Genomic DNA, 13,122 nt, shown 5'->3' on the forward strand with positions numbered 1-13,122 from the left:
TTTAGATTCAAGGCCCCCCGAGACGATACCAGTTCTTAGTTTTCACTCAGTTTTTCGGCGACTAGAGCAGTTCTGTTGCAAAATGCTTGGAAAGAGCCCACCTAGCATTGTGCAGCACCCCTGAAAGGATCACAAGGCACCCTGGGGTTGAGAATCAGGATGCTAGCCTCTCCCGCCGCCAGCAGGAAGAGCATGTCCACTGCCTTATCTGTTGGCCAACATCATTTTCCAAGTTGGGCTCGTGTCTGATGTTGCCAGCAAGCAGGCAGGAGGAACGGAAAGCAGCGGCAGCATTGGGGAATGGGAATAACCCTTCCTTCCTGCCAAGGGGCAAAGAGCAGGATCAGGGGAGACGTGGATCTGCTTCTGACGGAGAATGACGTGATGGGGGCATGGGTGATGGGGGGGGAAGAAAAGGGCCCGCGGGTGTCGGTGAAGCCTGTTGGATGCGGTGCACGAAAGCCCCAGAGAAGCGGCAGTATTTTGGCGCATCGCACCAGTGCGCCTCGCTCGTCGGCACAGGCGCTGCTCCAGACAGATCCGTATCTCGCACTTCGGGGTGAAACAGGCTCATTGAAATTGCAGAGCTCCCATCCACGTGTTTCGGAGGATACAAGAACCATTTTATCTTGTGAAGTAATGTGAGAGGTGAGGCGCTGTCGTTTGGTGGGGCGGTCGCAGTAGCTGCTCGGAGACGTCGAGGGCCGTTCCTTCTCCCTGCGCCTGCCGGAGCTTGCAGCGGGCAGAAGTCTGCCTGTCTGCTCTTGCTCGTGCTTTCTGGCGCTGGCTTCTTGCCCCATGTGGCTCTGTGATGTGCAGCTCATTTTTGCAAAGGCTTCCTTGTTTGGATGCTGCCCCCAGCAAAACAAACCAACCAGCTTCTAAAGATATTGTGGGGATTTTATTTATTTATTTATTTATTTATTTATTTTTGCAAAAATATTTATTTCTATATATCTATAAATAAAAATATGCATATAACTTGAACACTCTGCCAAGTGGCTCTTGTGGTTCACGTGGCAGATCAAAGCACGCTAAAAACCCGTTAGGCAGTTTGCACCACCTTTCCGGGGGCAGGAGGGCAGCAGGTGGGAGTTTGGGTATGGAGACGGGTGCGTGGGTGCGTAGTTGTGTGGTGCGGGGACTTGATTTAGGAATGTGCGTGCGGGGAGTTGGACTTCCTGCCTCCGGACCTGCCAGGCAGAAGGGAGCCCCCCAGCTCGCCTGCCTTCCCACCGCTTGCGGGAGGGCCGGCGTCGGAGGGCTGCAGCACCATAGCTGTTGGCTGGATCCACGAAGGTGCGTTACAGGATGAGTGCAGCAGGAATTCCCTGAAGCTGGTTGTGTATTCATGACTGAGCCAGGCTGGGGTGGAGGCTCCGTTCCTGTGCAGCTTCCGGCTCCGGTGGGGTTGGGCCGAGAAGCCCGTGTGGTATTGGTGACAGGTTCCCCTTGGAAAGGGAAAGCATCTGCTGCTCCAGGAAGTGGCACAACGCTGCCAGGACCAAGCTTCCTGTGCCCTACTGGTGTCTCCAGGCCCATCCTGGAGTTGGCACCAGCTCGGGGACTCTGAACCAGGGTGCCTGGCACCCTGGGGTGCCATGAGACCCTTTTAGGGTTTTGCCAGTAGGTGTGCCAACCTGATTTGCAAGATAAGCGCAGAGGTTTCCAAGAGGAGTCCAGCGCATTAAGAACACTCTTCCCAAACTCTTAGCAACAGAAAAACGGCTCCATTATTTTTTCCGTAGTCAAACAAGGAGTGGAAACGAAGAGCTGGTGCTTGCTGAGGGGTGCCTCAGATCTGCAAAGGTGCTAACCCAGGGCGCCCTGCTTAGGCCTGGCTCTGCCTTCTCAGAGCTGTTCATGCCTGCTTGTTTTGATTGTGCTGGTGTGAAAAGGACGCTGGACCTCCTCCCACCAAATGCACCTGAAGCAGGGCACGCAGCAGTCATCAACTGTGGACCGTAAACCAGCAAACCATGATTCACAACCCATGTCACCTTCCGGGACCCCTGCCTTCGGGTTTGTAATCAGCCCCAAACAAGACCAGCTCAAAGCAGCCCATTTATCCAAGCACGTCTCGTGTCTCCGGGACCCCTACCAGACCGGGGATGGGCTGGAGAGAAGAAGGGGCTTTCTTTTACTTCTGACTCTCGGCCCAAGTAGAAGCATCTCACCTCTGTGCCGCTCGCTGCATGTGGCGAAAGTCGTGTGCGTGCACGCGTGCAGCTGTACGGGGCCATGCATGTGCTTGCCGGTGCTTTGCCTCCAGGGAAGGGGCATCTGAACACGAGCACCCCACCGGAGGTGGCTGTCACGGCTCGGTGCTTCAACATAAGAAGCGCAAATCCGTGCCGCTTTGTGATGCCTTCCGGAGCCTGCACTTTCCTTAGGTAAGAAACAGATGGGGCTTGTGTAAGCTGACATAATCGCTTTCTATTAAAATGGTGTTCAGCTAGCAAACCGCGCTGGCGATAAGCACTCGGTGCCAGGAATGAGGGAAATGAAAAGTATGCAGATGAGGCGAGTAACGAGGGAAGCGGTGCACCTGGAGGAGCCTGGCTCCAGCATGGAGGCCTGGCTGCAGAGCCGGCCCATCCTGCTGGGCTTCGCACAATTTGTGGGGGTTGGCTTCCGGAGATGATAAACCCCAGCTGTCCCCACGCACCTATAAGCCTGTGTCCCTAAATAGACCAGGGTGGCCTTGAGCTGTCTCTTGGGGAGTGGGGACGTGATGCGTGGCTGCAGCCATGTTCGGAGCTGGGGTGGATTCCTGCGGGTGCGAATCAGGCCCTTTGCGCCGGGTGGCGCTTTTGGTACCAAGCGGAAAGCAAAGCATTTCCCCGCAGCGAGGCAGTTCTCCATCTCGAGAGCATGAGTTCGCTGTCAGGATAGCAGTTCTCCCGGTAACGCTGTGCTGCTGATGCCCATGTGCAAAGAGTGGAGATGTCCCCGGTAACACAGGAGGAGAAAGCAAAGCAAACGCGAGGTTGAGTTCATTCTTGGGGCTCTGCTTGCTGTGGCGCCGAATCTGCTTGAGCTGCAGCTTGCACGTCAGCAGAGCACCTCTGTGCACTGGCTCTGGAGGCCAGGAGCATCCAGCTGCAGCTTACAGAGGTTCATATCCTGACGAGAGACAACATGGGGGTGCTGAGGAGCCCTGGGCGTGCAGACCCCTCTTCAGCAGCCCTGCGCTCTCCCATCTGTTTGTGCCCGGCCTTGAACCGTACAGCTCGCCGGGGAGCCTAAGAATGACTGATTATGCGGTGCCCTCTGGGCTGGGTCTCAAAGCGCTTTGCAAGCAGGCAGCCTCAGGGCCTGGGTGAAGAGAGGCAGCGTGATCCTCCTTTGGCCCGCGGGGAGGGAGCTTCAGAGAGATGCTGGAGCCAGGAGAGTCACAAGCCTCTGCTCTAACCACTCGGGGGCACAGTCTGTATGAACACCATTGCAACAGGTCTCTTTAATCGTTAGGGACGGGGACAATGCAAAAGCTGCGGAGCCTCCCAGGGGTCTGTTAGAGGCCCATTCAGGGCAGCAGCGACTGAGGCTCTGAGCTCAAAGGGCCCTTTACCGGCAGGATTGCTGCCTGATTTAATAAGCATCCAGGCTCAGTCCCATCCTTTGTGGATGGGTGTTTGTCACAAGAGTCATCACCGCAGCTGACACCATTTTGTGCCATGGGTTACATTTCAATGGAGACTCCTCCTTCCCACTTCCTTCGCGGTGCAGTACAGGATCAGAAAATCATAGAAAACGAGGGTTGAAGGGAGCTCAGGAGGTCACATCCAGTCCAGCCCCCTGCTCCAAGCAGGGCTAGCCCCAACTGCAACATCCCACCCAGGGCTTGGTCTACCTGGGTCTTAAAAACCTCTAAGGATGGAAAGTGCACCACCTCTCTGGGGAGCCTGTTCCAGCGCTTCACCATCCTCCTCATGAGAGAGTTTTTCCTAATATCCAACCTCAACTTCCCTCGCTGCAGCTTGAGCCCATTGCTCCCTGTTCTGAGAACAGTCCAGCTCCATCCTCTTCACCACCCCCCGTCAGGAGGTAAAAGCTGATATCAAATCCCCCTCAGTCTTCTCTTCTACCGACTAAATATCCCTCAGCCCCTCCTCATCCATCCTGTGTCCCAGTCCACGAACCATTTTCTTTGCCGTCCACTAGACTCTCTCCAACTCATCCACGTCCTTTCTGTTGTGGGGGGCACGTGGCAGGACGGCTTGCTCAGCCCCTCTCCCTGCCATTAGCCGTCCTGCCTGTCTCCTTTCCCCAAAGCTCAGATCCAGCCTTGTCTGTGTAGGAGAATCCCAGTGGATTTTCCTGGCACCTTTAGTGCCTGTCACACGCACGGAGTATTTCTTGTTCGCTCGGGGAACACCTCCAATGATGAAGACGATCCTCAGGCTCCTCTCGGTCGGTGAAGGGCATTCTGCTGGCACGTGCTGGTTCTCTTTGCTCGTTTGCCACCCGGTAGAGTCCTCTCATCGTGTTCAACCACGACTGATTCGGTAACACAGCAGAGAGCCAAGCCGTGCCGCAGCCTCGGATGCTCACAGCCCTCTGCGGGAGTGCAGCGGAGGTCCTGAAACCACCTTTGCTTGTGGGAAGGGAGCAGCTGTGTTGCAATCGGGCTATCTGGCAAGACAAAGGATGTGGTGGAGAGGGGCCATAAACTGCTCCAGCCTTCCTGGAACAGTCAAGAGTCCGGCTTGAGATTTCCTCACAGCAAATGATTCCTCCTCCTGACCACAGAGCAGGGAACCGGCAGCAACAAGAGGGGGTTTTGCAACTTCAGCCAGTTGCAAGACAAGCAGCAGGGCCCCAGAACGCCAGCAGTCTCTACAGGCAGCAGCATGGGGATCATTGAGGGAAGACGTCACGGGGAGATAATCTGTTCAATAAAACTATTGCCGTTGATTTGGGCAGGGCTGTCTTAAGCTTGTTTGAGAAGGGTCCTGTCCGTTTTGGGTGGCATGGGTCTGTGCATGTTTCCAGCTGGTTGTTCAATGGTGAGACGAACACAGCAGGACGGTGTATCCTTGTCATGCAGACTCTAACCCGGCGTGCATACTGCTAGGATAGGATATTGGCCTAGCCGGCAGCCGGCTCGTGCAGGAGTTTTCTGTGGTTAAATGCAACTGCCGAGCACAGGCTCGGTTGTGTAATAAGTCACCACCACAGACCCATCTGGAGGGTTTGCTTGGTGCCTGTGAAGCTTGGCACAGAACTGCCTTGAGCTTGTTCAAGTCCTACAGGCCTATCTATCAAGGTGTCTAAAATAGTCCGGCAAGTCACGATTGTCTATATGTTTCCACGTGTTTGTAATAAAATTCCCCAGAAATTAGACAAAACCTTGGCTGGGATGATGGAGTTGGGGCTGGTCCTGCTTGGAGCAGGGGGTTGGACTAGGTGTGACCTCCTGAGGTCCAACCCTCATTTTGTGTGATTTCTATGATTTAAACTAGCAGTGGGATTTGTGTCGGGGCTCCAGTTGCACAGCAAGGAGTTGAACTGGTCATAGCCATTTTGTATCTCTGTACAAGTGCGTGCGGCTGATGCGCACTCACCTGCATCTCTCCGATCCCTTGCAGACCTGGTGTAAATACCCAGGGTTGAGAGAGCACTGGAAGGGCAGGGGATTTGTGCAGGGTTGATGCCTGTGTGAAAGGAGCGGGAGAAAAAATGGTCTCTTGCACTTGGATGGGTTCATTTCTGGCTGGACTTGTCCACATTGAAAAACCATGAAACTTTAAGCTTCCCAGACCAGAATGCTTCAAGCTGGGGCACAGCCTAGCATCGTGGTCGCCCAAAAGAGCCATAACTCAGCACCAAACTATAGTGAAAGCTCAGAGGCACCTGGGTCCTCTACAGGGAACCGCTCCACTTCATTGGCAAGCACAGGAGTGATGCATCGTGCTGCCGGGCCTTATTAATGGTTAATCTTTGTGATTGCACACTGTAATATTACTGCAGCGAAACCGCACCTGTGTTGACATTGCTTAACTCACAGGCCTCCCGCCTTCTTTGTGTTGATCCAGAGACCGCAGAGCGAGATGGACTTTACGACTTCCTGAATCAAACCAGAGACAGAACAAAAATCTCCCTGTTCCCCAGGGTACATGGGTCACCAGTTATACAAGTGCCTGCAGACAGTGTTAGCACATCCATTGAGACAAGCAGCTCGACTCCCAGATCTTTATATGATAGGGCTCTAAAGGGTAAAGCAAAGCTAGATGGTGATGGCAGATGACCAGTGTTGGTATTAGACGCACGTAGGTGCAGATCCCACGGTACATACTGTTTGTTTAACACGGTGCTCACAACCGTAAGGATGGCAGCTCCTCCAGATGTCCGTATGATGCGTGCACAGCCTATTGCGAGAGATTTGGTGGAGAATTAAGACATATTTTAGTTCTCAGAGATGGTCCTCAGCACAAGAAAACCGGCCTTGTGCAGCACAGACACGTAAAGGAAGGGCGGTGGGTTGCTGGTAGGATAAGAGAGAGTTATGGTGTTTTTGAGTGATTTTTTAGCACTGGTTTCCAATGTTTAGGGTTTGTAAACGGATCCTCAAATGTGGCTTTCCCTGGGCATGTTTGTGTGTTGGTTGTTTTTTAAAATTTAAACCAAGGCATTTCCCCCAAAGGTTATTTCTGGCCAACACGAACGATAGCTCGACTAGGCCTTGTCCCCAGGATGCAGCCTCAAGAGGGGACGTGACTCACTCTCTTGCTCCGTTTTGTGCTTAACAAGACATTTACACCATTGTTCATACTTCAGTCTTTAAAAAAAACAACCATCCAACCCCAATCCTTTCAGTCACCTCCGCGTATGGCATGTATTGTGCAGCGTGCGCTGTGTACATTCCCTGTTATCACGTTATACATGTGAAAATATCCAGAGACCTCTTGCTGTCTTATGTGCTCATGGGTTTTTGTTGTTTTTGGGGTTTTTTAAATGACTAATCGCAGAGCCAGCACGGCTGTATCCATAAAAACGAGAGAAGGAAAAATACCCTGCAGGGTGCAGCAGGCTTCGTTGGTCAGGGTTCGCAGGTTCACAATGTAGGTGCAAAATCATTGCCCTTCAGTCGGAGACGTGGTTAGGTACCTGTGAGAAATGGTCATTGCCCTTAAATCCGAGGCACACGGGAGCCGAGGCAGCAATGAGAGCCGTGCTCCCACCCAGCCCACCTGGCTGCACTGGTGCCACCTCTATCTGGTGGGGAAACACCATGCCATGTGCCCCACGCTGCCTCAGGCCCTGTCCTGCAGGCTCGACCCCCGACGAGAGCAGGCGGCACGCGGTCTCAGGCCTCAGCGGTTGCACAACGAGGAAGCGGCAGACGTTTCGAGAGTGCGCAGTTAGCGTTGCCTTCCTGGGCTCAGCCCATTTTGAGGTCAGCCCCAGGGATGCTGCGATTGAGCACGCAGCTCTGGGTTGGACACATGGCCTTTGGAGGGACCGACCTCCTTTGGGAGCAGAGTTCAGGTTTGCAGGTCCTGGGCTGCCCTCCAGCTCCGTTCCTTATAAGGCCACCAAATGTTTCGGCTTCTCCCGCGGTCCCTCCAGCCTTGCTGGCTGCGTGTTAGCAGGGCAGGAGCTGGCCGCTCCAAACCCTCCTGGCCTGTTCTGCGTCGGGTCATGCCTTACAGACAGGCCATCGTGCTTGGTGTCGGCGGCGTGGCGATGGAGAGCCATCGGGTACGGGAAGGGGGCACAGACCTGCCGCATTCACGGCGACCTGTCGCTTGATTTCGAAAAAGCGCTTGGAGAAAGAGCAAAGAGAAAAGACATCCATGCGCATCGAGACACAGCGTGGTCCCGAGGGACGCCAGGCTGTTTCGGTCTCAATAGCCAGCTTTACCAATATCTGTTGCCTGTAAGAGGGTTGCACGAACCAGCCGTCAGCTGTGATTGACAGGCCTGGTATGTCTTAGCAAGAATCCCCCCCGCCTCCCCTCTCCTCCCCTGCCCTGCCCTGCCCATCCTTTCCCTGGGGGAAATCACTGAAACCAGAATATAAAAATGATTTGCAAATGTCTGTGGGCAAGGCTGCCATTTCAGGTTGAAAAGGCTGGGAAGCGCTGATTTGCACATGGGTTGTGGAGTCCAGTAGCAGCGTGCTTGGCTGCCTTCCACATGTAAACAGTCTCTTTTGTTCTGGAGAAGTGTTGGGGATTATATGATGTTGAGCGCACTCGGTCTCCTACTTCCGTATTGTGCCACAGACGTGTAATCATCTGGTTCAAGGGGCTTAGTTAATTGTTGACAAAATAGAAACGTTGACGACTGTCTCCTGGTTGGGAAGCAAAGTTGCAAGTCGCCTGGTAGAAAGGGTGTCGTGTCTGGTCTTCCGCTTTGCAGGGATTGAAGCCAAGTGACACGGATTTGAGCACCCCGGTCGCGACACGTGAAAACGGGGCACTCTCCTCTTCCCCTGCCTTCCCTCCCTTGTGCCGAGGGTAGCACTCCTTCCCCCCCTTCGGACTTTTATTATTAAACCCTCTGAAAAATGAATTGAGGCTTGCAAGCATTGTTCGTAATTGTTGTGCAAATGTAATACTCCCTCCAAGCTGTTAAATAGGCCAGCGCTCTGTTTACATGGAGAGGCAGCCAGCTTTCCAAGTGTAATGAGTCAGCTAGATGAACAGAAGGGGTGCAGAATTAATCTGGCATCCGTCTGGCCTTTTCTCAGCTAAACAGGTTTTCGGAGCTCCACGTGAATAGGTACATACCCCAGGTACAAGCAACCCAGGTGACGCCCTGGGCAGACAGATTTTTTCAGGAATAAGTTGGCAAATCCGCGTGGCCTTCAAGACCGATAGCTGGAAGAAGCTTGAAAGGGAATCCTAAATTGGTCTGGGCTTTAATCCGCCGTTGTTCATGCTTGAGTTGCAGGGGAGAGTCTCCCCGGTCTGCTCCCCCAGTGCTGTACCAGGCCTCAGATGTCCTATGGCACGTCAGACCGCTTCGTGTGCCGTGTGTTTTTAATATCCCTTGTAGAGCATAAATGAATTTCCATCCTCGGACGCCAAGTCCTTTGGAGTTTTCTTTCCTTAGATTTTCACGCTAGTGTCGAGATGCGTGTGCCTGAATGGGCTCGGGGGCTGGCGTCTCTCCTACAGTCAAAGCACTGCATCTTGGCACGTGGGTGATTCTCTCTGCCGCCACTAATTTTCCCAATGATTAAGGCTTATATTCTGCCCAGTCAGAGCAGCCTGGATGAGGCGTCTCTCTTTGTCACCGTATCAAGGCCTGACTGTCTTGACTCTGGGTTTCATGAAGCCCAACAACTGGTCTGTCTCCCTTGGGGAGAAATTAGTTTGCTGCAAGGTGCCCTGTTTAATCGGTGCTTCGGCCTGGGGCTGGTGTCCTGTGGCATCTCCGTCCAGCACTGCTGCTCTGAAAGCCAGGCTCCAGGTTCTGTATTTTCCATGTACTGTCTGTTTGGTGGCACCGAGGTGCTGGATTCCCCCTTTCCCTGTGACACCAGTGCCAGCAATGACAGCTTTGGCTTTCGTGGCGTTTCCTGCAGCAGTGCAGGGGGCTCCTTCCTGCTCTCCTCCCTCAGGGAAGAAGCCCTCTCTGTGGTTGTGTCTACATGTGCATTTACACCGGCTTAAATTTACTGTGGAGCAAGATAGGCCGACATCTACACGTGCAGACCTTAAGGCACATTAACACTGTGTGTGGACCGACTAAAGTTAGTCCCAAGTCAGTCCACACACAAAGCGTTACTGCGCAGTAAGGCATCTACATGTGCAGTAACTAATCAGGTGTAAATTGGTACCTGCATGATGCAGGAATCAAATTTACACCCAAGCTGGCGTCAGTTGCCATGTTTACTGTGCAGTATAGGCATGCACATGTAGACGCACGCCTGTGCCGCACAGTAGTTTTGGCTACTGCGCAGTAAATGCAGATGTGTAGACGTGCCCAGTGGCTATCTGGTACCCAGCATGACCCTCCCTAGGGCTGAACCATGGCTGCAGAGACCTCCGGGTCCCTCTTGCCCTTTTCCCTTCAGTAAACCCGGGTAGACGCGTCTCGCTGACCCGTGCACAGCCTGGAGCCAGATCTACGGAGAGAGCCCGGTCCTGCCAGACGCCTGTTACGTGATGCCTCGCGGCGGGGTTTGGAACAGCTCCGTGGCTGGCTAATGTGGATCGCTGCAGGGCTGGCAGGGGACATGGAGAATTATTTTGTATTTAAAAACAAACCCAACAGAAAACCACCAAACCCAAGCCAACTCCACAGACCTGGTGGGAGAAGCGGGGACGGTTGGTGATAGACCCCAGAGCTGTTTCCACAATGGCGGGGTTTCCACAGAGCTCTGCCCACTGCCGAATTGTCAGCCAAGGGGGCTCTGGTCCCCTGCCTGCCCACAGAGCAAGCACAGCAGCAACTTCTGAGCGTGATGGGCATTTCATCACCTGGTGTGAAATGAATTGGTGGGTTCCAGCCCTGGCCCGTCTGGGACTGAACACTTGTGGAGTTTGAACCATCTCCTGTTTCAGGTTTAAAAATGGTCCAAGCCTCTTGGAGTGTTGGAAAAAAAAATAGTCAAGGAGGTTTTGGCTTCCCCCATCTCACTGCTGTTCTCTCCTCCTTCCCCACCCACAAAATTCCCAGACCTGTGATGGATTTCTGGAGTGACTCAATTCCTGGACAATTTCCTGCAATTGTAGCTCAAAAAAAATAAGCAGCAGCCACAATAAGAGTGAATGGGCACAGGGTGATGTGTGGGGCTGTGGGTCGCAGGGGAAAGGTTCTCCGACGGTGCTTGGAGAAAACCTTTTGCGTGGGCAGTGCCCGCGGGCCATTGGTCTGAAGGATCTGGCTGTGGGTCACTGGTGCTTTTTAGCCTCTGGAGATATTTCTGTTCACCTAAAGGCCCTGCCTGCCCTGGCTCCGGACCACATTTCTGATCTCCGTAACAACACATGCTGCTGTGTGTTTCGGATGTCAGTCGCCTTTTCAGCTCCGTAACCAGGCAACACATGGCATGGGCAACAGAGCTCTTTGTTAGGCTCCTTTAATTGTGCCTTACCTAGGCCACGGCACAATGGCCTTGCTGAGCTGGGGCACGGAGGCCCCTCCGTAAACCGTTCAGGGAACACTGCTCCTTGTGTTCCTGCCCTCCCCAGAGGTCAGCACAAAAGACACCTTTTAGGAGGTGCTGGTTGTAGCCATGTTGGTCCAAAGACACAGGCAGACCAGGTTCTTTGGGTAGATGCAATATCTTTTATTAGACCAACTAAATAGTTGGAAAAATTGTCCTCTGCAAACTTTGGAGCACAAATCCCCTTCTTCAGGCTCTGGGAGAGTTCTTTGGGCATAGGGAGACTCTCCCAATGCCTGAAGAAGGGCGTTTGTGCCCAAAGCAATTTTTCCAACTATTTAATTGATCTGATAACAGATATTGCACCTACCCAAAGACACTTGTCTACATTTTAGGAGGAGGTTTTGCAGTTCCTTGCTTTAGACGCTTGTTGCCCCGGGCCAGTCTTCAGGAGTGTGCATCTCAAATGGTAGCTGGGGGCCAGCTCTGCAAACCATAGCACGTAGAGTCGCTGCTGGGTCTGGCAGGCGCTGAGAGAAGCCCCGCGGGAGCATCCAGAGCAGCTCTGTAAGGAGAGACCCGGGGCTCTCCCTGGGTGTCTGCATGTTGTCCGTTGTGCGTCATGTCTGACATCGAATATTCTTCCCGTGCAAGCGCTGTGCGTGGCCTGCAGCTGGCCTGTATTAGCCAGTGACTGCTTTGTCTTTGCGGTGGCCCCTGCTTTTTCACTCTGGCCTGGTGTGGTGTTCTTGGCGGCTGGGGTTCCTGTGGCAGCGAGGATTGGAGCGGACGAAGTCTAGTCATCGTGGGTGAATGCTTGCACGGGGCTGCAAAGGGCTGGCCTCTCCCAGTCCTGTGTTCTTGTTCGGTCCATTAAAGCCAGAACCGATGGCAGGGTCAGCCCAGCTCTGGGCTCGGACCACCGCTGCTCTGTGCCGGGGAGTCCAGCACAGCCTCGTGGCTGGCTCCAGCAGGTAGCGTCCTGACAGTTGTTTCCCCTCCTGACCAGCCCTTTGTAAAACGCCTGTTTTCTCTGCTTCTCTCTTTGAACAGACGGTTGACGACGAGGCGATGGCAGCATAAATGAAGATCAAGTAAGCACGGCAGAACGATGCCCAAGGGTGGGTGTTCTAAAACACCACAGTCAGAAGATTTCTCTCTCAGCAACGACATGGTGGAGAAACAAACGGGGAAAAAGGTAACTTGCCCCTTCTTTTTACCCTCGCAGCGCTGGGGCTCTGCATAGGCCAGGTGCCTGCTAGCAGCCGGTAGTTCTGGAACAAGACACTGTTTGCCCAGCACCGAGCGAAGGGCTCTGCTTCCAGCACGCTCCACTTTGGCCCATAACCCTTGATATGTGCGGAGCAGTGCTGCAGGGGAGTAATGGGGACTTGAGACTGCCTGACGGGGAGGAGTGGGGGGTTACTAAGAGGAAAGCGAGTTCCAGTTCTGCCTGGGTCAGAGAAACCTCCATGGGAAACCCCCTCCTGCACAGCCGTGGGCAGTCTCGGAGCGGCTTGTGTTTGATGTGTGTTGCCATGCAGGCAGCAGGCGCACAAGCCTGGAGGGCTGAGCTGCTCTGAGGAGTCGCTGATGAGGTGCTGGTATCTGAGCTGGAGATGTGGCTGCTCGGGGTTGAACGGAGGCTCCCATGCTGAGAGCTGAAGATAAAGCTGTTGAAAGGAGGTGTTGGATAGAGGGCAGGCAAACTGCGCAGCTCCCTTCCACCCGCAGCACGGCCTGCTCGTTTTGGCCCCCGGGCCACCAGCCTTTCGGCAGTTCTGATGGGGTCTCGCTGGGTTACAGTACAGTCCGGAGGCAGCTTCTGCTTTGCCAGCACAGTAGGCACAAGTCCCTTCCTAAGTGAAACCTAAATGTATGGCAGCTTGTCGTGCTTTGTAGGCAGCTCTTCCCACTCTTTCCTTCCCCCAGTTGATTCACTTTGGCTTAGCTCGTCCTGTCTTTGGAGCCCTTTGGACTTCCTCTTTCCAGGGCTGGAGATTGTAATCCAAGCATCACTAGCAATGAAGACACCACCCCCTCATTCTCCCATCCAC

The 13,122-nt window shown here is 53.8% G+C and overlaps 1 protein-coding gene across 2 annotated transcripts in view; it reads left to right on the forward strand.

Moving 5' to 3' along the window:
* ANKRD11 (ankyrin repeat domain 11) overlaps positions 1 to 13,122 on the forward strand; it is a 187,409-nt gene that overhangs the window by 128,906 nt on the left and 45,381 nt on the right. For both annotated transcript variants that reach the window (XM_090062660.1, XM_090062659.1), the window contains one exon: positions 12,119 to 12,263. In XM_090062660.1, the coding sequence (XP_089918786.1) occupies positions 12,177 to 12,263 (87 nt within the window). In that variant the 5' untranslated portion in view covers positions 12,119 to 12,176. The remainder of the gene's footprint in view (positions 1 to 12,118; positions 12,264 to 13,122) is intronic.

Source organism: Crocodylus siamensis, chromosome 9, assembly GCF_052110815.1.
Source record: "Crocodylus siamensis isolate JL-2025a chromosome 9, ASM5211081v1, whole genome shotgun sequence".
In the NCBI taxonomy this organism is placed as follows: domain Eukaryota; kingdom Metazoa; phylum Chordata; order Crocodylia; family Crocodylidae; genus Crocodylus; species Crocodylus siamensis.